Source organism: Leptidea sinapis, chromosome 43 (assembly GCF_905404315.1).
Source record: "Leptidea sinapis chromosome 43, ilLepSina1.1, whole genome shotgun sequence".
Lineage (NCBI taxonomy): Eukaryota > Metazoa > Arthropoda > Insecta > Lepidoptera > Pieridae > Leptidea > Leptidea sinapis.
The window spans coordinates 133,340-159,086 of NC_066307.1; the positions used below are offsets into that span (position 1 = coordinate 133,340).

Below are 25,747 nucleotides of genomic sequence, written 5' to 3' on the forward strand. Positions count from 1 at the left end.
AACAGATACGACTTAGGGACCTTCAAGAAAAAGCATACTCCCACCTTAAAGGCCGGCAACGCATTTCTTGACACACCTGTTGTTGCGGATGTCCATGGGCGGTTGCCTCTCCTCTCCCCATCCCGTGAGCCTCTTGCCCGTTTGCCCCCTCTCATATAAGAAAAAACAAGATGGACCGACGTTCTTGTCAATCAATATCGCCGGAATCGGTTGGATGAGGGCAACGCAGGACCGATCGTCATGGCGATATTTGGGGGAGGGCATTGTCAGCAGTGCACCTCATCCAGCTGAAATGATGATTAAAAGGAAGGGAGAATGGAAGGGTCCTGTTTTGGGACGTGACTTGCGTGACACTCTGGCTCCTCCTCATTTCCCAAGGTTTTGGTCCACGGATCAGCCTAGCTATCCAATGCTGAAATAATAATTTAATTGAATATCATAAAATCATAGAATTGTAAATATAGCTTTAAGAATTGTTTTTAGTACAGTTATTTGGTTGTTATGATTACAATACATGTAATGAATTATATCTATTCAACATTCGTTTGTGTGACGTCAGAGAACTGCAACAAGACTAACTCATATGTTACTATCGTCCCAGCAATCTGAAAATGAAAATATCTTATAGTACTTGAAATTTGCAGACATATTTGGGTCTCTGGTTGAGATACTTTGATAGTATTTCGTACATCTGTGGGCAATGAAGAACATGTGTCCAGTTGCAAACATAAAAAGATGTTTAAACGGCTTCAAAAAGAAGGTTGTCAATTCGATTGTTATTTTTTTATGTATGTACACCGATTACTTTGTTATGTTTTAAAGTGATTACCCTCACTTCTAGGATTACAACACAAATAAAATTTGAAAAACAAAATTTTATGAACGATGCGGGACTCGCACCCACGACCTCTGGCGTTCCGTGCCAGAGCTTCCGTGCAGTGATGGTTAGACCAACTGAGGAAACCGTTCGAGTGACGTATCATCATAAGATCTTGTATGCCTTGTTCAACTCTCAGCTTGTGGCTTCATCTACAGGATCTACTTTACAGTTGATAACCTGCTCAACCCCAATAAATATTGGCATATTAGGAAATTGACTTGAGATCTCGCTCTCGTAAATCTAAACAATTTGTTATATTTTTAAAGTGAAAACCATCACTTCTAGGATTAATACTCCAATAAAATTTGAAAAACAAAATTATATGAACGATGCGGGTCTCGAACCCACGACTCTAACCAACTGATCACTTCGCGGATTCGACAATTTTTTGAGTAATTATTCCTTTATAAAGCTTTATTAGCATGTTTATTTGATTATTTTATGTTCTGAAATTACCGAATCAAAGTTAATTATTCTTTTGCTATTATAAAGTTTATTCATTAAGGAGTGAGTGAGAAGAATTTCAAGGTTTAAGCCGGAAATTATTGTATCTGTAAAGCAAACCAGATGTTACCTAGTGGCGTTACCGAGATAAGGCGTAGTAGAGGTGTTGGTTGACGTCGACTCCCAACCAATCCGCCGCAGTAGAGTTGGGCGAATGTGGCTCACATTAGACTACATCACCTACCACCAGCTTGAGAGAACTCTGAGCGATAGATAAAGATGTACGGCGATATGTTCTCGGGCTGGGAGGCGCACTTTGTATGAGATACAATTACCCTCACCGATTGTGAGGACATTTGATCTGTTGCCACCTGAGAACAGTTCGTCTCAACGGACGCTTCTCGCTGTGCCGCGGATATTTGCAAAAGTGTTTCGTGATTCAGCCAGTATGAATCAAAAGGATTTTAAATTAAACTTACAGTGAGAACCAATCCTCTTTTGATCTGAAAGAACTGTAGACCACTCAACGCGACAGTGGTTCCATGTATCTGGTCCATAAGCCTTCGCATCTAGAACAGTGAATGAAAATACGTCTAATTTTTACCTCAAGCGCTGAAATTTAAGATTTTTTATGAAATCAAAAGGCTCTGGCTCCTTCTCATGTCCAAGTTACTTCAGTTGGTGCTGGGGCTGCTGCTTCGACTGCCGAAGACAGCAAGCGTCGTAAATATGTTGGTCTCAGTGAGTCATCTTTGTGCCGTTTGGTGTCGAGATACTTGGCCCTTGGGGCATAGAGGCGTGGAGAATGTACAAAGGACTATCTTCGCACCTCATTAAGGCTACTGGTAACCCAAGTGCTGGCAGTCAACGGATCAGGCTAGCTATCCAACGCGGAAATGCTGCATTACAATGCAGTGCCGCTTCTTGAAAAACCCAAAAATTCTGAGCGGTACTACAATTGTGCTCGTCACGGAAATCAGGACTCTTAAATTAAAAAGCGGGAATTAAGCTATCTGTGTATTGTATATTGTTGAATTTACATCAAAAGTTTTTCCCATTGATTTCAACAAAATGCCAAAACAAACAATGTAATTTCCTTTTATTTATATCTTAGAACATTTATACGTCTAGATAGACTTTATCTAGAGACTCTATCTAGACGTATTCATTTTCTAAGATATTTATTTATAAAAGAAATAATTATAGTCACCTCAATATTAAAGTGCGACGATGGAATATCATACAATATCTGAGCAGGCGCCAAGCTCGCAGTGTGTACTTGTGCCGCTATCAGCGAAACACTCAGTGATCGAACGACGAGGAATATAAACGAATACATGAAATACACTGCTTGCTCGTATCCTTGTAATGGCCTGCAAATAGAACATTTCATGTAATGTATATTATAAAGATCGTAAATAGCAGCAAATTAGTTTATGATTCAATTTTAATTTCAACTTCTTATTAAAACTTGCAACGAAATTTCGTCAAAATCAACTTCATATCTGGTGATAATAATATATTAACACCGGGTTTTCATTACTTGATGCCTTCGCTAAATTCGCAATATTCACTGTCTTGACAAAATTTCCAATGATCATCTTTAGGAACGCTGTAATTAACTCGCGATTCATCAGTCTCAAATCAGGCTGGATAGGCCACAATCCTCGAATGAATTTCAACTAAGGCAAGCTTTACTGTAATCCCCAAGTACCCTTTATTTACTACAATCTGTCTCCTTTCTGGGACATTCAGCAGTATGTTGGTTGGTGCTATCGCTGGCGCGCTCGGTATGTGACCTGTGTCACATCCTCAATGTTAAAGTAGTAGCTGTGTTTACTGTGTATGAGGTGATCGTATTAAATCTTGGGGTATTTTGCGTTTTAGGCGTCGCGCTTTGTTGTGATTTTCCATAAGTGGCCGAGCCAGAGTATTTGGGTGTATTTCGATGCGCTCTTTGTAAATTCTGGTATAGCGTACAATTTCCTCTCTTACGGTTAGCAGGCGTAGGTCGCGGTGTAATAATTCGTTGGGTACAAACCAGGGGGCATTGGTTATCATGCGGAGTACTTTATTTTGAAACCTTTGTAGAATTTCAATATTTGAATGGGAAGCAGTACCCCACAGTTGGATTCCGTACGTCCAGACGGGCTTCAGTATTGCCTTGTATATGAGTATTTTGTTTTGCAGAGACAATTGAGACTTTCATCCAATGAGCCAGTAAAGTTTTCTCGTTTGGATACCAAGTTGCTTTCGCTTAGTGAAAATATGTTTTTGCCAGGTAAGTCTTTTATCTAAGTGCAATCCAAGGTATCTCACATGATCTGCCTGTGGGACTACAATGATGTTAACTCTAACTGGAGGACAAGAGTCTCTTCTTAAAGTGAACGTTACATTAACAGATTTTGTTTCATTTGCTTTTATCCGCCACTTTTTGAGCCATAGGGATATGTCATTTAACCCTTGTTAACTTTTGTAAGGCTGTTTTTGGGTCGCTATGTGTAGCTAGTATAGCGGTATCGTCAGCAAAGGTTCCCGTTATTAAGGATTCAGATGTCGGCACATCCGCAGTGAAGGGTAAGTAGAGTATGGGACCCAGTACGCTGCCCTGTGGAACTCCTGCTTTTATAGGGCAGAGATTAGACAGTGCTTCCCCTTGTTGTACTATGAAATGACGCATTTTTCAATTTAAATAACAATCTGCACTCGGTCAAACGCTTGAGATATGTCCAGGAAAGCACTGGTGCAGTAAAATTTACCTTCCAGTGCTTCCATGATATATTTTGTTAGTCTGTGTACTTGGTCGATAGTGGCATGCTTGCTGCGAAATCCAAACTGGTGATCAGTAATAAGCTTCTTTTCTTTGAGTACAGGCAAGATTCGTTGTAGCAATAGAGATTCGTATATTTTAGATGGAATAGGTAACAGACTGATGGGTCTATACGATTTCGTTTCTTCAGGTTGTTTCTCTGGCTTAAACAGCATTACAATTTATGCGACCTTCCACTCCAGAGGAAAGAACTGCAGTTAGGTCATCGCATTAAAGAGTGACGTAAGGAAAGTTATACCAGATTCAGGTAGTTCGTGTAATATACGGTTTGTAATAAGGTCGTATCCTGGAGCCTTTTTTGCGTCCGATTTTTTTTATAATTCGGGCAACTTCTGTTTTTGTAAATTTAAGAGGCGTCTCCTGCGTATCTTTAGGACTGTATAAGTGGTTAGTAATTTCTGCTGCATCTTCTGGTGAGCCGTCGTATGGGTGAGGAGTAAAGACGTTTGAGAGGTGCTCTGAGAAGATTCTGGCTTTCTCTTGGTCTGTCCGTGCCCAGGTACCACCAGATTTTCTTATAGGAGGAGAGACGTTGACGGGCCGTTTTAGTCTTCTAGTGGCTTTCCATAAAGAATAATCTGAGGAAGCAGTAGCAGCCAGGCTGGTGAGATAATTATGAAATCCGTCATTACGATCTTTCTCTAGAGTACGCTTTAGCTGTCTGTTGGCGTGGTTAAGTTGTTTTTTCGCAACACTCAAACCTCTGGTTGTTTGCCAGCGTTTCCGTATTCTCCTCTTTTTGATTATTAAATCAAATATGTGTTTCGCTACGTGGGTATCGCGGTTTCTAGATGATAGTGGTGGGGTCGACGACCAAGCTGCATCTTGCACACTCTTGTTGAAATATAGTACCGCTTCTGTTATTTCATCTTTTGATTTGAGACTAACTGATTCTTGGAATGCTTTTTCTGTAAGCTCACGAAATAGGGACCAGTTAGTTCTTTTGTTATGCAGAGCGCATTTTCTGATGCATTCTTGAGGGGTAGTGTGTAGTTCTACTATGATTGGAGAGTGGTCTGAGGATAGGTCCCAGCAACTCTGACACGATATGATATTCTTTGCGATTCCTTTGCTGACACAAAAATCTATAATATCTGGGATTTTTCTTTTGTCTGTTGGCCAGTAAGTCGGTTGACCAGATGATACCACGTTCATATTTCTTTTTTGTATGCATTTAAGAAGTTCTCGTCCTCTAGGTAGGATAAGCCTGGAACCCCAAAACGAATGCTTGGAATTAAAATCACCTCCTGCAATAAACCTATGTCCAAGTAGCTGAAAGAAATTACTGAACTCCGTTTCTTTTATAGTAAATTTAGGTGGACAATAGAGGGCCGATATAGTGATGTCACTAATCCAGTCCGTTATCACAATGTTTGTAGCCTGAATGTAGTTTTTGCAGTAGTGTTCTATTAAATGGTGCTTGATGTTTGACCGGATAAGAACGGCCGATCCTCCATGTGCTTTGTTGTTTGGGTGATCAGTATGGTACATGTTGTATCCTGGTAGACTAAAGTGGCTTTTGTATGTGAAGTGGGTTTCCGAGATTAGTAAAACATCTATGTGGTTTATTTTGACGAATATTTTTAACTCTTCCGAGTTGGTTTGACAAGCCATTGGCATTCCATACACACATTTTTAATGCTGTGAATGTGATGGCATTTTTGAGATTAGATCGGTTAGGGTCTGGGTCAGAACTTGGTTCATCAGGGCAACAAGTGATTCCGTAATTGTTTTGAGTTCATTCGTTTTTAGATTTTCATCTTTTGTGTTCATTGTTTGTGTCTTAGGTTGTTCAGGGACTTCTTTTGTAGCTTGAGCATAGGATTTTCCATTACTTGTTAATTTGTTTGCAGGTTCTTGTTCCTTTCTAGGGTATCCATGGCCTTTTCTTGCTTTGGTGATTGGAGCGGGATATCGGACTTTCAACAGCTCTTTGTAGGCTGTGCAACCTTTGTAGTTAGCTGGGTGGTTTCCCTCGCAAAGGATATAATAAACTTCTTTTAAGTAAGTAACAAGCTGAAGTGTGATGAGAACACGCACATTTGACGCATCTGGGCTTTCTGTTGCTAAATCTTTGTGTGTGGTTGTAATCTTGGCAATAAGTGCATTGAGGAATTACTCGCCTTGGTCTGGGTGCTCCAAATGATATGCGACATTGTAGTAGATATTTAACGCTATAAATGTCTTTATTATTTTCAAGAGGTCCTAATTCGATGTTCCACATTGAAAGCGCCTGTTTTGTTCTAGAGTTTTGAATGTTCCAGATATTTATAACTTTATGGTGAAGCGCCTCAATAGCTATTTTTATATCCTCTTTGTCTGTAGATGGGTGTAGATTGTTTAGGACAACTCTAAAACTGCGGTCTTGTTTTGGCTGGTATCTATAGAATTCCGTATCTTTAACCTTCAGTTCTTTGTAAATAGTGGAGTATGATTCGGCTGTTTTCGATTGTATCTTAACTCTGTCGCCTCGTAATACCTTTATTTCATATTCTCCTTTTGCTACGGCTTCTAATAATTTCATTTAGGGTTGTATGTTCTTCACTCCATCAATAAATAGTGGAGGAGGTCTTGTGGGCTTCTGTGTTTGTATTTCTGGTTTATCGGGTTGCTCTATATCGTCGAGCCCTTTGAAGCTGTTGGATGTTGGTACTACTGGTGTAGCAAGCCAGTAATTCAATTTTGTCTGGTTTTGATTGCGCTTTACTGCGTCTGGACTGGATCTTAGCCTTTTGCCATAAAGCACTTTTGTGAACAGCTGTTCTTCTGATTCTCCAGCTGTTTTATCTATCAGTTCAATATTCCCTTGATTAGTTGTTCCACTAAAAGAGCTTGATCTTGGGCGGTTTATGAACATTCCTTTGTGTAAAAGTTGTTGGGTCATAGTTTTTGGGTCATTCTTATCTAAATTTTGTTTATTATTGCTCATTTTGATTTTGTTCCCACGAGTAGGGTCGATTTAATACGTCACAAGAGGGGTGACGCCCATTCCCTCAAGAGGGCAAAATACAACGGCGTTTGCCGGGTCCGCCGAGGTTGGCGCTTAGAACTTGCCTCCTGCAAGCCATGCATCCCATCGGCACGGGATTAGGGTAACTTTTTAAAGAGGTATTCTACCTCACGGCCCGGGCGACTTAGCCAAGGCCCTCGATTCTGTCGATGAACAGAGTTGCGAGTTGTGGGGGTCATTTCCTACCTCCAGCAGGTTCTGGCTTGTTAGGCCAGAGTTTCTTCGGGTTAATTAACGTCGCCCGATGCTCGACGTTGATCTTTTGCGGCTGGTTAGATCTTCACTCAGCCAACCCTCCTATTTTTTCATACGGTCTTGGGACCGTCAAAGGCAGAGTTAATAGACCATCAGAAATGGGTCAAAAGTTATCGGAAAGACTAGAGTGAAATCCACAATGTCCCAGCTAGGGGCTATAGGAACTCAAGTCAAGTAAGTCAACATATTCACACTTTGCCAACATAATTAACATCCAAGTTAAACTCTGTGATTATAGTTATAACGTATCGCTTTGTTTTAAGTCATTACTCAAAATATAGGGACCATTTGAGTAATTAACAATCGCAGTAATATTAATCTTAAATACCTTCTTCAAGCATTAAGAACTTTCACAGGTTGTCATATTGCGGTGTAATTTAATCTGCGCTTAAAGTAGTCTTGACCAGAAGATGTCTCTTCTGTGTAGAGTAATATCGACGAGTACAATTTTCTTTTAATACACCCTTGTGGTTTCTTGTCGTGTAGTATCAGCTCGAATCATTTGACCGTGTACAACGTAAAGCTACCCAAATTATCAGTACTCTATGAAATATTGCGTAGAGACGGTTCACTGTTTGTCTTCTATCGCACTTATCGGGGAGTGTTCCGTAGAGCTGTTTGGTCTGATTCTTGCGACCAAATTCCACCTTCGCAAGATACTCCGAAACCAATAGTGGGGTTTTCAAGGGACTTTCGTAATGGGTACCGTCAAAAAATGCGCGTACACTTATATAAAAGACTGGCTACCCTCGTATGATACATGATAACATCAGGTAACACGTAAGCTCACTTGTCCTCCTCTCCCATCATTTTTTTTAGGAAATATTAAGTTTAAATGAATATGATGACTTTGCCTTATTGCTGATTACTTCAGTTCCAATTTATATGACAGAACGAAACAGGTATTTAAACTTGCCTTTTATCTTGACTCTCAATACTGCATGGTGGCGTAGCCTTAATTCCCTTTCTGTAAAAATGATTACAATGATAGTTTAATGCATTTTTTCTTAATTTCAAACAAATTTAGGACCAAATAAATAAGTTATACATCAACGCACTATTTCAGTAGGTAAGCGCAAGCGTCGTCTGTTATCTTTTCAACTAAAACTACTTCATTACAATTGCCTGGTAGAATAGATAAGGCCGACCATTGCTTTTTGTAGTCTCGATTTTTGTTATGTTTAATTATTTTGTCGTGTGCAATAAAGATATATTTCATTTTATTTCATTTAAATCATAGTTAATCTATTGATGATTACATCCTAGTGATGATTGTTTTGCACACCGTAACAACTGTACATGAGAGCAGAGGCCGGCAAAAGTGGTAAAAATCCAATCCAGGTGACGAGCACAATAATTGTAGTGCCTCGCAGAATGTTTGGGTTTTTCAAGAATCTTGAGCGGCACTGCATTGTAATCGGCAGGGCGTATCAATTACCATCAGCTAAACATCCTGCTCGTCTCATCCCGTATTGTCATAAAAAAAATAACTCCCAACGTTTAAGCTTATCAAAGGTTTTATATGAATTTTGATCTGACCTGCAAATAGGAAGCTGTTTATAATCATAACTTACATTCATTTTTAACCGACTTCAAAAAGGAAGAGGTCATCAATTCGATCGGTATATCTTTTTTATGTATGTACACCAATTACTCTAATATTTATTATCCAATTTACGTAATTTTTCTTTAGTTCGAAGCAGGATATATGCCATTTTACATAGTTTGGCCCAGTAGTTTTCATTTTAGAACAATACTGGGCAAATATTTATGAAAATTTTTGTTTACCTCGATGATATAATTGTTTTTTGTGTACGGCTTTTTTAGGAGTTTTCATTCAGATTGGTTATGTATTACAATTATTAACTCACATTAAAAAGTAAAAAATAAAAAAAAAATACGTTTAAAAAAACTGACTTCAAAAACTGAAAACTAATAAATAACTAAAAATTTAATTTAATACACATTTACCTTTAATATTAACTAGCTGACCCGACAGACGTTGTTCTGTTCATAATAAAAAAAAACTCTTGCGGATGGAATTTTGGAAAATCTTAGATGACTTCTACTCGTTGAAAAGAATATTCCTACCAAATTTCAAGTCTTTAGCTCTAGTGGTTCCAGAGATATCGTGATGAGTGACTATATACCTGGAAATCTCTTATATGTATATAGATTGAACATGGGAAATGGATTGTCTTGATTCAGACCACAAACTTTCAAGGATTGGCCTTAAGATTTGAATGGTCAGGGCGAATGCAAGAAATATCGGAAATTAAAGATTTGCAGGCTAACTCGACATGCAAAATGTTCATTAAGTAGTTGCTGCAGATCTGAAGAATAGTTATTATCATTGAAGCGTGATGTATAATTGTAAGAATTTAAGCTGTGCATCTTCGAGAGGTTGCAGTGATCCAATATGATGGTGAATCTGTCCATATATCTACAATATCAAAAGCAAAACCCGTATTACTGATTTATAAACACTTTTTTTAGAATTAGCATACATAATACATAGGAATATTTATGGAATACCAGAACAAACGAGTGTGCGGGTCACCTGGTGTTAAGTGATCACCGCCGCCCACATTCTCTTGCAACACCAGAGGAATCACAAGAGCGTTGCCGGCCTTTCGTTCTAAGATGTCTGCCCCAAATGAGGTCATTTGGAAACAAACATTGTATTTTTGAGTGTTTTCCAGAAAACACAATTCTTGCGTTTCTCCGCAGAATACTCGCAAACAACGTCCATCGGCCCAATGCGAAAGCTAGTATGCAAGCAGTACTACAGTACAGTATAAGTACTGCAATCGTATCGAAACGCTGCTTGATTGAAATCAGTACTTCATAAATTTCTTCTTGTGCGTCGAAAATTATCTATAAGTTGTTGATCTCTTAGGTTTTACTGGATGATTTCGTATTGCCAGCCGATCCGTTTTACGGGCTGCTACGCTTTGCTCTTGTGATTCATAGCACCACGTCGATCCACACTAATGCGGTTCTTATCTTCAGTCCTTTCATTCGCAATGTTTCGAATCCTAGTTGCATTACGTCTTTGTCAGGAATAATTTGATCGTCTTAGTCATGACATTGTTAATGATAATATCGGCACAATAAACTAATATTCACTCGCACACTCGAAACAAACACACCAACCAGTCAACTTGAATAACATGACGTGCACTGTCAGTTGTATTTTATTACTCATGTAGCGTGAAACTAACAAAAATTTCATTGAATTCTTTCTATTCTCAAGATGTCATCAAAATGTCAATCCATACAATATGTATCAGAAAATAATTCTTTTTTATAATAATATTTTTTCGTGATTTTTTCGATATTTTATTATTTATTATCCTATTCCGGACTAAGAGAAATCCAAAAAATCAAACAACAGAAAAATTGATCTAGCCGTAGTTATGTATCGGGCGTCGGGAATTGAGTTTTTAAAAAGCACTTTATTTAACAATATTTAATGTTACTCAGAGGTAAATTGGAACAAGACTGATTAAACAATATTATAATTAAACTAAAGAAATGTAAAAGACAATGGGTGCTCGATCAGCACTACGTCGGGGTACGGAGTGGCAACGTATGCAGGTTTAGCCGTGTTGGGCCTGCGTTACTCCTCCCTCTTTAAGCTGGAAGCTGACCCGGCAGCTTCCTACAATGTCCTCACTGTGTTGTACAGCGGTGTCCTTGGCTGCGTGCGACTTCCTCCAGCTAATGATCCTTGTGACTCCAACAGCAATCAGCAAGCCATATAGGATAAGGGTAGTCCAACTTGGTGTTGCCATCATGGTGGTCCAGTGTGGTTCCTCCGTGACATATATGTCTTGGGCAGGTGCTGCAGGTTGTCCAGTTCTATATTTTCCCATTAACAACTTCATTAAATGTAATCTCTTTGCGGTTTGAGTTTAATGTTTTATTGAGTATCTCAACTTGGTATTCCTCTGTAAGGGTAAGTAAGAATGTACCTGAAGCCTTTTTATATGTAGATTTTGCTAAACACTTGATGTGGATGACTGCTTCTTCTCTCAGCACAATTATCCAAGTATTGTCCTTGATCCTCTGCACTATACTTTTATTAATCTGCATTTTCGCGCGTGTACAGTTTGACGTGCGGTGTTGAATTCGCGATATAATACAATCTTCCGATGACATCGTTGATGCTGTGTTGGACATCTCGCAGAGCTGCGTGTTTCCGTTGATTGTTCTGCATTTGCCTTCCAGGTATTCGTACTCATCGCTACCAAGTGCTAGGTATTTGGATTTTAGAATGTTAGTTAGGTTTGACAAGTTAGGGATGGAGTACATGTGGATGAGGTCATATATATTAGAATCAATGGAAGGGATTTCTAAGATAAAAGTCAAAGAATGTTCCGTACTATATGATTTTACTTTTATAGATTTTTACAACTCATGAATCTTATTTAAACTTACATCTGCTACTGGCAAAAACTTATGTTTTTTATGAATTATTGAAATTTCATTTAAAAGGTTACATGGACTTTATACTAGGGTGCATTACTCCTAATTGCGCAAAAGTCATTGCGTCTTCTAAAATTTTTAATCTATCTTATAAAATTTGTAAGCTAAAATCTATTTCTACGTACATTTCTATGAAATGTAAATGGTTGGCAATTTTATCGCTAATCCGTGATTGATTTTTGGATTTGGATGGTTAGAAGCAATTTATTTTGATTTAAATTATTTTTTTCAATTTGATGGCTTAATTCTTTAATGGTATTTTCGGCAAGTATTAGGGATTTGCCCTGGGTGCTCGCGATATTATTTACTTTATTATGAATATTAGAAATTTCTGCTTCGAATTTAAGTGCATCATCGTTATCCAAATTTCCTGTGATTGATTTTACTACAGAGCCTAAACCATTTACAAGGCCTCTCTTCCTTCTATTAATGTGCGGAATAATAAAACAATTTTTTTTACTTATAAGAGATATACTATGTGCTATTTGATCTTTGTACGATCTATGCATGTCTCCAATCGATGTATCTTTTTCGGCAGCTTTAACACTCTCGAATAAAGGTAAAAGTTTAATTGATGTTAAATCGTAATACGTGACATTATACACACATGCAAGATTAAAATAATCGACTTGTCGTAGTACTTGACCCTGTTTAAGCAAAAGGATTCCGTTCTCATCATTTATAGGGACAAGCGTTACGTCGTCGGCGGTTGTTGTGAGCACGATTGCTCCTGAGATGTGGATCCTGAAACAAGATGAGGTATTCGTAGAAGCTTGAAGTGTACTGTGATTGATTTTGAGTTAGGGTGGTTACCTATAATCTCCGCTACGTTATTAAGGTGAAGATGAATAATTTTATACGGACCTTTAAATACGGGCTTAGTTTTATCATTTCTTGCTGTCTTAGCTACTTGTTTGTATACTATTACCACCTACCTTGAGCGCAATTTCTTCGGCGTTTTGGTTGCGCTTGGCGATGACAGCCCCCTTTTTTTTGACATATGAGCTGCTATGCATTCTTGTACGGCTTCAGTGTTCATCTTGTGTTTTATTACATAATCCTGGTAAAACACCTTGGGATAGTAAATTTCTAAAGGGTTTCGTGATGCTGTGTGTCCGAATAGAATTTCATGTGGAGCGTAATTTGTAGCTGAGTGTATAGTGTTATTATACGCAATGAGTGCATATTTCATTATTGTTTCAGTTGTGTCATCCTTATTTGTCATCTTTTGAATTCTAAATATTTCTGAAAGAGTTGAGTGTAACCGTCCTATTGGTGAATTAGAATTAGGGTTATACAGTGTTGTGAAGTGTATATGAATATTGTGTAATGCACAAATATCTTTGATTACATCATTATCAAACTTTGTGTCTGAGTCTGTTGTGATTTGGTATGGAAGTCCCAATGTGGATATGACTTGTAATAGTGCGTCTGCTACGTGAACACTGCTACATGCACTGATGGGAATAGCTTGAGCAAATTTAGAAAAATTATCGATTATAGTTAGAAATGTAACTCCTCCTGTCGAGTACAGATCCATGTAAAGGTGTTCCATTGGTTTTCTGGGTGTATCAGTTAATGCTAAAGCTGGTTTAAATGGATTTCGCTTTAAGACATATGTCACATTGGTATTTACTAAATATATTTAAACGAACTGAATTTACTAAATATATTTGAACGAACTGAATATTGGGATGAAAATGAATATACATAGGTACTTCATATAATAATAATAATAATAATAATAATAATAAATAATAAATTGTTTATTTCTTTAACAAAAAGTACTTAAAAACTAGGGGCAGGTGTCTCCCGTTAAGCTTATCGCCTGTGTTGGGAGTCACCGCTCTTTAACCTTTATTTATAACAAACAAAATTACATTATACTTAAGAGTTATTCATACATGTAAAAGTTAACTAATAAAAATATAATTTTGACCTTTTTTTTACAATGCAAATTACACAAATGAAATAATATGTACTTTAAAACTATTTGTGAAAGTTCTACCATTATACGTTACGTTACTACTATATATAAAATAGACATGATCAGAGAAAGGGGAAAGAAGGGAAATGAGTGTTTAGTGTGCAAGTGTGTGTATGTGTGTGTGTGTGTGTGTGTGTGTGTATGTGTGTGTGCGCGTGAGTGTGTATTTATATAAATATACTTGTAGCATACACAACTAGCTACTCAGCAACTGTTCTACCCAGTCATAGGATTTGGGTTCTAACCAGTTAGATGTAAGTTTTTTACATTCACACGAGTCACCAGTGAATACTATCGCAGTGTCATCGGCATACGAGAAGATGTTTGGGTTCTTGAGCTTCATATCACATAAGTCATTTATATATATTAAAAATAGGGTTGGGCCAAGAACGCTGCCCTGTGGTACGCCGTATGATACTGACTCGTATTCGCTGGTGCAGTCACCTAGTTTTACTTTTTGCTTACGTTCAGAAAGATAGTGACTGAATAGTTGTAGCTGTGTTCCTCTAATACCAATAGCTTCTAGTTTATGTATAAGAATGGGGAGAGAGACAAAAGCTTTCTTGAGATCTAGAAAAACTGAAATACATTTTTTATGTTTGTCAACTTTCTCAACTACTAGGTATAATATATATCTTTGAATCGTAAGTAACATGTTAGGCCAATGGTAATTTCGATGTAACTGCTTATGCGTCTCTTGAATACCTCGATGGGCTGTTTTTCCTTCGTGGTATTTCTTAATTAATTCTTGTTGTTCATTTTTATTTTCAACTAAAGTGACGCGAGCTGTGCATCTAATTAATTTGGGGCCTCTATCGTTAAAGATTGTAGTATATACTCTGGAAAAGGCCAAGTATAGCTCTTCATTATAGAAATAGCAACGGAATATTCTACCTGCTATAGTGTGTTCTTTTAAGAAACGTATAATTTCCTGTTCCGTATTATTAATTGGAATAAACACATCTTTGATGACTGTTTTAGAGCGATTATCGACTCTATATTCTAAACCAGGGGTTGATCGTATGTGAAATTGCTTCAATTTTTTGTCTATAGCGTCTGTCAGTATTAGTATGCGGTGCAGTATAGTATCAGGTTGGGTGTAATTTGTACTTATTAACTGGTTCTCACTAATTGTGACTGCACTCATGCTGTCTGATTCAGCCTGAGAGAGTACAAGTACTGGTAAGTTAATGTTACTTGTGGATGATTCAGGTTCTTCCACATTATTTTGGGCTGATTGCTCCATCTCGTTTTCTCTACGTGTATTTTCAAAAATTCTATCTATTATATTACCGTCGTAATTATCTTCAAAATTTACAGCTAGGGAATCTATGCTATTATGGAAAATTTTAACCCTACATAATGCATGTGCATTAGTGTTTTGACGTCCTTTTTTATATATTACGTTATAATCATACTCAGCAAGCTTTAGACGCCAACGAGTTAACTTAGAATTAGGGTTCTTTAATGACATAAGCCAAGTGAGTGGTCTGTGGTCTATGTAAATTGTAAATTTGTTACCATATAGATAAGGTCTAAAATATTTTGTTGCCCATATAATGGCTAACAATTCATTTTCAATAGTTGAATAACGCGATTCTGTGTCGGAAAGCGTACGTGATGCGTAGGTTACCGGCTTATCCGATCCCACTTTTCCTTGGGATAAAACCGCGCCAAAAGCTACGTCTGATGCATCTGTTGTTACTATAAACGGTTTATCAAAGTTTGGATATTGTAAGATTGGGGCATTTGTTAAGATTTGTTTACATTTATTAAAAGAATCAATAAATTCAGCGTTGTGTGTAACTTTACTTTATTTCTTTAGACAAAGTGTCATTGGTTTTGGTAAGTTTAGCAAAATCGTTATGAACTTCCTGTAGTATCCTACAAGTCCAAGAAAAGCTTTTATTTCTTTTTGATTTTGGGGCAGTGGGAAGTTTAATACGGCTTTTATTTTGTCTTTATTTGGTTTAAGACCTTCGTCCGTTAGTTCGTACCCTAAAAAGTTCACGTTTTTGTAAAAATTCAGATTTTTCAAGCTGTATTTTTAAATTATGAGTTTTAAATCTATCAAATACCTGTCTAAGTTTGTCAATGTGTTCCTGAAGGGATGTAGAAGCTATTATTACGTCATCAAGGTACGAATAAACGTTGCTAAGGCCTCTAAGTATATGGTCCATTAGCCTCTGAAACGTACTTGGTGCGTTTTTTAAGCCAAAGGGCATTCTTAAAAATTTGTAATGCCCTCTCTCTGTAGAGAATGCTGTCTTTTCTATATCATTAGGGTGCTTTTCCACTTGATGGTACCCACTAGCTAAATCTAATGTTGTAAAGTATTGGGCTCTTCCTAACCTATCAAGTATGTTAGGCAAGGGATACTTATCTTCTACTATTCTATCATTAAGACGTCTATAATCTATAACAAGACGCCATTTAACTTTACCGGACGCATCTGGTTTCTTCGGTATTATATGTGTTGGACACGACCAAGGTGATATGCTCTCTCTTATGATACCTTGTCGTAATAAGTTATCCATTTGTTTCTTTATTTCGTCCCGTTGTTTAGGGGCTTGTCTGTAGTTACGAACAAAGATAGGGTTGTTATTTGTCAATCTTAGTTCGTGTTTCACAGCATGAGTGAAAGTTAAGGATATATGTTTTAAATAAAAAATTTCTCGATATTGATAACATATTTTTGTTACTTCCCTTTTTTCTTCTTCATTAATGTAATTTGTACGTATTTGATTTAAATTTTCTTTTAATATTTTGTCCACATCTGGATTTACTTTTAACGAATTTATTTTACTTGTTTTTAGATTATCAGATATTTTTCTAACTTAATATTGGTTACAACTGGGATAAATTTATTTTCGTTATTATAATTTATAACAGTGGTTCTGAAGAAACGAAGCACCTCATGGGCTGCGTTCAAGCGGCATTTGATGACGTGCTTGCTCAGATCCCCTCCGCTGAAATCGTAGTCTTGGGTGATTTCAACGGGCACAATGCCGAATGGCTTGGATCACGTACCACAGACTACGCAGGGCGATCTGTGCATAATTTTGCATTGGCGTATGGTCTGTCCCAATTGGTTGAGTCGCCGACGCGGCTCCCGGATGTGGATAGCCACATGCCGTCCTTATTAGATCTTCTGCTGACTACACATCCCGATGGTTACCAGGTCTCTGTCGACGCCCCTCTCGGAACGTCCGACCATTGCCTGGTCAGGAGTGTAGTGCCTATCCGACGCCAACGTCGCAGACCACCAGCGACCCGCCGCGTTTGGCACTACAAGTCAGCAGATTGGGATAGGATGCGTTCCTTTTTTGCATCCTACCCTTGGGGCAGGGTTTGTTTCCTTTCAGATGATCCTAGTGCCTGCGCCGTTGCAGTAGCCGATGTGATACTGCAGGGCATGGATATTTTTATACCAAGCTCTGTAGTACCGATCGGTGGCAGATCACAGCCCTGGTTCGATGCGTCAGTTAAAGCAGCATCTGACTGCAAAAAACAGGCGTATCGAACTTGGGTTGCGGCGCTGGGCTCAAAGGATCCGAACTGCAAAGTTCTGAAGAGGAAATATAACCGTGCCTCCAGATTTTTTAAGCGGCAAATCGCCCGTGCGAAATCGAAGCACGTCGTCAAAATTGGCGAGCAGCTTTCCAGTTACCCGACCGGAACACGCAAGTTCTGGTCGTTGTCGAAAGCTGCTCTTGGTAACTTCAACCAGCCGTCCATGCCGCCGTTGCACATGAGGAATGACACCCTGGCCCATACGGCAAAAGAGAAAGCCGATATCCTGTGCACTCTTTTTTCCTCCAACTCGACTCTTGACGACAACGGAAAAACACCGCCTACCATCCCGCGGTGTCAGAGCTCCATGCCTGAAGTACAGTTCCGACAGAAAACTGTTAGGCGAGCTCTGTTTTCGTTGGACGTCAGGAAGTCGAGCGGGCCGGATGGCATTTCTCCAATCGTGCTTAGAACGTGTGCCCCTGAGTTGACGCCGGTGCTAACGCGTTTATTCCGGCACTCTTATTCAAAAGGCGTAGTCCCTGATTCATGGAAGTCAGCCCTTGTCCATCCGATCCCAAAAAAAGGAGACAGTTCGGATCCGGCAAACTACAGGCCTATTGCTATTACCTCCCTACTCTCCAAAATTATGGAGAGCATAATTAACCGCCAGCTCTTGGTATACCTTGAGGGTCACCAGTTGATCAACGACCGGCAGTACGGCTTTCGCCATGGTCGGTCGACTGGCGATCTTCTGGTATACCTAACACACAGATGGGCGGCGGCTATTGAAAGCAAGGGGGAAGGCCTGGCAGTTAATCTGGATATAGCGAAGGCCTTTGATCGTGTATGGCACAAGGTGCTCCTCGCAAAACTTCCATCATTTGGGCTTCCCGAGAGCTTATGCAAGTGGACCTCCAGCTTCCTCACTGGGCGCAGCATACAGGTCGTTATCGACGGTTATTGCTCGAATCCCAAGCCCGTGAACGCTGGAGTGCCCCAAGGCTGTGTGCTATCTCCCACGCTGTTTCTTCTGCATATCAATGATATGTTGGACACCGCCAACATGCATTGCTATGCAGACGACAGCACTGGTGATGCCGTATACACGGGCCATGCAGGTCTCTCTCGGGAAAACGTCGACCAGTGCCGGGTGAAACTTGTGTCTTCTATCGAGTCCTCTCTCGAGAAGGTCGCGGAATGGGGTAAGTTGAACCTTGTCCAATTTAACCCCCAGAAGACTCAAGTTTGCGCGTTTACCACTAAAAAAACCCCATTTGCCGTATCACCGCTCTTCGAGAACACTTCCCTTAAAGCCTCGCCTAGTATCGGAATACTGGGTCTCGAAATCTCGAGCAATTGCCAATTCCGTGGCCATCTGGAGGGCAAAGCCAAACTGGCTTCAAAGAAACTGGGCGTCATAAATAGAGCACGGCAATACTTCAAGCCGGCCCACATTCTAGCGCTCTACAAAGCGCAGGTCCGGCCTCACATGGAGTATTGCTGTCATCTCTGGTCTGGTGCACCCCAGTATCAGCTCGACCCATTTGACCGCGTGCAACGCAGAGCAGCTCGAATTGTCGGGGACCCAGTACTCTGTGAACGGCTGGATCACTTGGCGTTGCGTAGAGACGTCGCTTCATTGTGTGTCTTCTACCGCATTTATCACGGGGAGTGTTCCGAAGAGCTGTTCAACCTGATTCCTGCCGCCGAATTTCACCTTCGTACGACACGCCACAAGTTACGATATCATCCCCACCATCTGGATGTGTGGCGGTCCTCCACAGTGCGGTTTTCAAGGAGCTTTCTTCCTCGTACCACGAAGCTGTGGAATGAGCTTCCTTGTGCGGTGTTTCCGGGACGATACGACATGGGTATCTTCAAGAAAAGCGCGTACACCTTCCTTAAAGGCCGGCAACGCTCTTGTGATTCCTCTGGTGTTGCAGGAGAGTGTGGGCGGCGGTGATCACTTAACACCAGGTGACCCGTACGCTCGTTTGTCCTCCTATTCCATAAAAAAAAAAAAAAAGGAACCATTTTTTAACGTCACAAAGGCTGCGGGTGACTCTAAGTCTTCCGACCAATGAAGTTTTTCTTGTAAATATTGGCCATCGATATGATGTGTTTTAACTTGAACCAATTTTTCACATTTAGGACCTATTTTAATCTTCCTAATTGGTTTATTTAGGTACATCGGAATATCTACCGCCGATGTGCGCAATATATTTTTATTTAAATCTATTGTACTTTTTAGTGACCTCAATAAGTCACAACCTATAAGACCTCTATATTTAGGATCGAAATCAAATATAAGAAATTTATGACTAAGATTAATATTAAAAATTGGTGGTAAGGGTAGGTTTATTACATAATTATGACGAGAAACGCTCTGAGCCTTTGATATTTCAAAAGGTTCATATTTCAGATTAAGTTCATAATAAGTATTAAAAATAGCATCTGAAGCAATTACACTTCGGCTTGCTCCAGTGTCAATAAGAAACTTACCTTCTAATTCGGGTATTTCTATGTAAGGGAGGTGATCCCTGACCAACAAGTTTATTTTCACTAGGTCTGGTCTGGCATCTCCTGGGTTTGAGGAAAATCCTGCTGGTACTCCTCTTCAGGTGTACTACATGATATGGGTACTCACCTTCGTTGTAGTTGCTGTGGCATTCATTCCCATATACTGGTTGACCTTGAGTATAGAAAACGTTCTGAGCAGCATACTGTTTACTCACGGACCACATAGTAACATCGGAACTTATTTAAGCTATTACCTGTCTTTGAGGTACATTAAATTGCCTAAAGTTCGCGCTGTTACTATTCCTAAAATTACACGAGTTTCTCTTAAAATTAGGTGTAGGGGGTATAGACATATTTTGACTATTTACGAAATTTGAAGGCTGGTGGTGCTGAGGTTGCGTCCCTATAAAATTCCTTGACGGAATATTCCGCTGTTGCGAAACTCTAGGGGCATCCTTTTGCTTAAAATGGGAAGTAGGTGACCCGTTATAAAAAGGTTCCTGCCTTGCTCCCATAATTGCTGACTCTAATGTTAACGGTTTACTTATTCTAACTCCTAACGAAACATTGATGTCTAATTGATTAGTATATTGCTCTATAGCCATTTCCTCATAGTACGAACGGTCACCGTGTTTACCGACCGAGTACAGAGTATCTAACAACTCACGGAGTCAGTTGCCAAATGTCTCCGCATCTTCGTATTTATTCCTACGGGTCCGCGTGAGCTCCTGCATCACCTGGTTTTCGTTGCGCGGTTCTCCTAAACGTCTAATTAGAGCGTTTTTAATGGAGTCCCACGTTATTAACGACTCATCGTAGGCTATCGCATCAATAGCGACACCTCCTAACTTACTTTTTGATAAACATATAAATGCCGGGTGAACCCGGGAGGGTTCACTTAATAGTTGTATAATATTCTCTACTTCTCTAATATAAAAATTTAATAACTTTGGGTTCCCATCATACAGTGGCTCGGCAAGGAATTTAAAATCTTTATCACATTCACTGAAAGACATTGCGTTTCAGATTACACTATTGTTCTAATACTCGGTACTTATCACCTAGATACACCTTTCTTGTTACTAAGTAAGTATAACCCGTTATTTAGCGATATTAGCTGTACGCAACGTTCTTTAACTTTTATAATAAAATATATATAATACTAGGACAGTAGATATACCAGGATACTTGAATAGCGAGAGTACTCACCAAATCAGCATCTGCATCTGCTGTCGAGTCTTGCCCAGCGCGTGAATTCCCAATGTTCCGGGTTTCCGTGCGCGTTGATGATGATGTACCAACGACCGACGAGGTTCTTTAATTCTTGCGGTTTAGCGGCTCGAAAACCACGGCTACTTTACACTCGGAAGATTTTATACCGACGAAAAGAAGCTACCGCAAGACTATTCGACTGCGCCAGTTATGTATCGGGCGTCAGGAATTGAGTTTTTAAAAAGCACTTTATTTAACAATATTTTATGTTACTCACAGGTAAATTGGAACAAGACTGATTAAACAATATTATAATTAAACTAAAGAAATGTAAAAGACAATGGGTGCTCGATCAGCACTACGTCGGGGTACGGGGTGGCAACGTATGCAGGTTTAGCCGTGTTGGGCCTGCGTAACTCCGTTCTTGAGTTATAAATGGTGTAACTAACACGACTTTGTTTTATATATATAGATATAATAGCATTATTACATACAAATAATAGTATTTATTAATATTAAAGTTAAAGGTGTATTAAATTAAATTTTTAGTTATTTGTTACCTTTCAGTTTTTGAAGTTGGTTTTTTTAAACGTAGTTTTTTTTATAAGTATTGAAAACTACACAGAGGTTTGGATTGTAAGAATATCGTACACAACAGAAAGCAAGTAATATAATGTAAGTACTCACGCAAGAGTGTTTCTCAATTGCATACAAATAAAGAATAGATTGTTAGCATATGATATAAATATGATTCCACCAATAACATCATTAAAACGCCGCACGAGTTTCGTGTCTCTATTATACTCTTCTCGAATACTTCTCCAAAATGGAATTTCAATTTGCTGAAACAGATGAAACTGTAATTTAATCTTTACAAGTATCATGTCATCAAGTTCTTGTTTTATATTCGTAAATAAAGAACTATAACAATATGATATATTATAATCAAAAAAAATACTCTGGTGAATTTTATAAAATAAAATTTAATACTCAGCTCTCCTAGAGTCATTTCAAATATTGAAATACTAGATTGGCTTGTATAAAAAGCAATAAAATTGTTTAAAACGCTTATAAAATTAAATTAAAATCTAAATCTTACCAATCTTAAAATCGATTAAGTGACAAGGTAATATACTTATTACCCTGTTACAGTATTTTATATAAAAAAAATAGTAGCAAAAATAATGGTTAATTATCTATATAGTAAATTTATAATATATCTGAGAATAAAAAAAATAAGCTACCATAAAACTACATATTAGTACCAGACTAAATTTCAAAAGAACATCACAAATGCGTTATTCAGTTTAAACAATTTATTTTATGACAATAAGGGACGAGACGACTGCCCATTATAATGCAGTGCCGCAAGATGTTTCATTGTCTCATTTGCCCAGTAATTTCACTAGCTACGGCGCCTTTCAGACCGAAACACGGTAATGTATACACATTACTGCGTTTCAGCGTATCAATTACCATCAGCTGAACGTCCTGCTCGTCTCATCCCTTAATTTCATAAAAAAAAGGTACGGCACCCTTCAGACCAAAACACAATAATACTTACACATTATTGCTTCACGACGACTCCACAGTGCGGTTTACAAGGAGCTTTCTTCCACGTACTACAAAGCTGTGGAATGAACTTCCTTGTGCGGTGTTTCCGGGACGATACGACATGGGTACCTTCAAAAAAAGCGCGTACACCTTCCTTAAAGGCCGGCAACGCTCCTGTGATTCCTCTGGTGTTGCAAGAGATTGTGGGCGGCGGTGATCACTTAACAACAGGTGACCCATACGCTCGTTTGTCCTCGTATTCCATAAAAAAAAGCAACAGTCATTTTGATATCTATTATATTTATTCACAAAAACCAATCCTATTCTAGAATTTTATTCAACAGTTGTATAATGTATAGTGAGGGTAAAAAAACACGAATGAATGACGCCACGAGTGTTTATTGACCCAGGTATAATATAACTTAAATGAATTTCTTAATGATTACACAGATTGGGAATGGAGCAACCGCTCTCAGGCTGTTAAATAATAACTTTAATTGTACAATATTACTTTATAAACATATTTTGTATAAAAAAAAGAAGCCTGCTGAGTTTGTTGCGCCCATTCTTTTCAGGTCTGAGGCATTCTTTTTGGTATGGGTAGTTTTTGACGTTCAATAAGTGATGTCACATCCTATTTTGAATAAAAATATTTGAATTAAATTTGAATTAAATTAAAGCTATTTTAATTACCTTTTCTTTAGCTGCTACAATTTTTCTGTATACTTGGTTTAGCCGAGATATTAAATAGAAACTCACACAAATTACAAATAAATCCGCAAAGTTCCAGTTAAAAGTGCATTGGATGTTTAAAAACTGAAAATCAGAAGTTGTTTTACTTTCATACATTCAGAATTGGTTATTTTGCTCAATATAAGTCCTCGAGTCTCAGTGCATATACAGGCTACTCAGAAATTATTGTGAAATAAAGTATTTATGTATAAAAAGCCCTGGCTGGTTGTGACTATTTAAATTATGATATAATATATTATAAGTGTGATTATATTTTACGAATAAGTTCGAATTTCAAATTAACCTCCATATTGTTTGAGAGCTACATTTAATTATCGTGTATCATTGAAAAATGCGTCGGGAACATTTTCGTTCGATGGTTTTTTATGATTTCAAAAAGCCCTTAAACCAGACGAGACTAGTAAATCAACCGTCAACCATTGGCATAACGAATTTCAGCAAAGTCCTCTATCGTTGAGGGAACGAAAAAAAATGGTCATTCTTCGAGAGCTGTCACCGAGGATTATGTGCTAGCAATGAAAAGTACTTAATAATCTATTATTGTATGTGTGTCTTATATTTATTTAAACATAATTGCATAAAGTGCAGTTTGGACCGGGAAGCGTTCATTAGATTCTACACGAGCATCTGAGCACAACCTCACCGGAGTTCAGAAGGTATGAAGGTATGGAATGGGGCAGTGACATGATCAATAAATTTGAAGAGAAAAAAAGAAGGCTTGTTTCGGCGCGTTTACATCATTGTAAGAGGTGACAAAACCTATAATTATAGAATCTCGCAATATAGCGAAACTCTCTAAGATAAAAGCGATTCACTCGATTGTATGAAACATGCTGTGGTAGACAGATGATGGCTTTTTTTGTAAAAAACAGAGATAGTCGAAATCCACTACTTCTTAAGTAAGTGTTCGCTTTCAAACTTAACCAGATTATACTTCGTCGCCATACTGTAATTACAACTACTTCAAACTTATATCAAAACACATCACGTTTCATAGTTGCAGTCCCGCCCCTTAGTACGTGGAACATCATTTTTGGAATCCCGTACCAAAAGTGTCTGCGGCTGACTGGAAATGGTGTTTCGAAATCTGTTTTAGGCGCATGAGACTTTGTATAGAGGTTGGTATAGAGTACTTTCAAAAGATTTATATATTTTTAAATTTATTTTATCCATTTAAGGTGATTTTTTAATTTCTCAAGACTTTCTGAGTACCCCACGTAATAATCATTATTACTTTGATGCGAGCAAAACTTATGATCATGTTAATTTATATTACGTAATTTACAACATAACAGTATTTTTTTGTAAAATCTTAAATCGGTAATAATTTCAAATAATAATTTGTTTTGTCCTGTTTTAATAATAAAAGCCTTCTGTTATAAGACACAATTCATAAGTAAATCCTATAGAAGAACGTAGCCTATTAAATACCTGGACTAACACTCCAACTAAAGTTTCATAATTCAAAATATTAAAAACCCATGGAAAGCTATGCAATATGAACGCCTCATATTTGTCGTCATCTGCGTAACAGTTGAATACATACACGATTTTTGAGAGATTGGCGAAGACGTGCTCAACTGTAATAAAAACACCAGTTAGTAAATCTGTAGAATGTTTTTTATGCCAATACGGGACGAGACGAACAGGCCGTTCAACTGATTGTAATTGATACACCCTGCCCATTACAATGCAGTGCCGCTCAGGATTCTTGAAAAACTCAAAATCTCTAAGCGGCACTACAATTACGCTCGTCACCTTGAGACATAAGATGTTAAGTCTCATTTGTCAAGTAATTTAGTGAAATTACTAGTAGGGCGAAGACCGAAACACAATAATGTTTACACATTACTGCTTCACGGCAGAAATAGGCGCCGTTGTGGTACCCGAAATCTAGCCGGCATCCAGTGCAAAGGAGCCTCCCACTGTGAGGTAAATGTTTTAGCAGTTGTTTATACTATTTTCTCCCGGTATACTTTGATTGGCAATTAATTTAAGAATTAAGTTTGCTTTACTAGAGTACTATCGCGGCATACTGTTAGATGAATTTTCCTAATAAATGTGTTAAAGTGAACACACGAAGTTTTATTTTATAACACGATTTGATGGCAAAAAGATTCATTAAATCCCCAAATAAATCACGTGAGAAATAATTATAATCCCCGTGTCCCAATGTTTGTTACCAAACTCCTCCAAAACGGCTGACCAATTTTGAAATTTTGAAAAATTTACCGAGTATGAGATTTGTGTGCATGTCGGGTAGGTCTGAGAATTGGCCAACATCTATTTTTCATA

General features: G+C 38.3%; 1 protein-coding gene across 1 annotated transcript in view; it reads right to left on the reverse strand.

The window, feature by feature from the left end:
- Positions 1 to 530: 530 nt before the first annotated feature.
- LOC126977128 (gustatory receptor for sugar taste 64e-like) overlaps positions 531 to 25,747 on the reverse strand; it is a 33,956-nt gene continuing 8,739 nt past the window's right edge. The window contains exons 3-9 of the mRNA XM_050825832.1: positions 24,884 to 25,032; positions 23,393 to 23,515; positions 21,833 to 21,987; positions 8,336 to 8,386; positions 2,535 to 2,697; positions 1,804 to 1,893; positions 531 to 605 (exon numbers count right to left, since the gene is read on the reverse strand). Of these exons, the coding sequence (XP_050681789.1) occupies positions 531 to 605; positions 1,804 to 1,893; positions 2,535 to 2,697; positions 8,336 to 8,386; positions 21,833 to 21,987; positions 23,393 to 23,515; positions 24,884 to 25,032 (806 nt within the window). The remainder of the gene's footprint in view (positions 606 to 1,803; positions 1,894 to 2,534; positions 2,698 to 8,335; positions 8,387 to 21,832; positions 21,988 to 23,392; positions 23,516 to 24,883; positions 25,033 to 25,747) is intronic.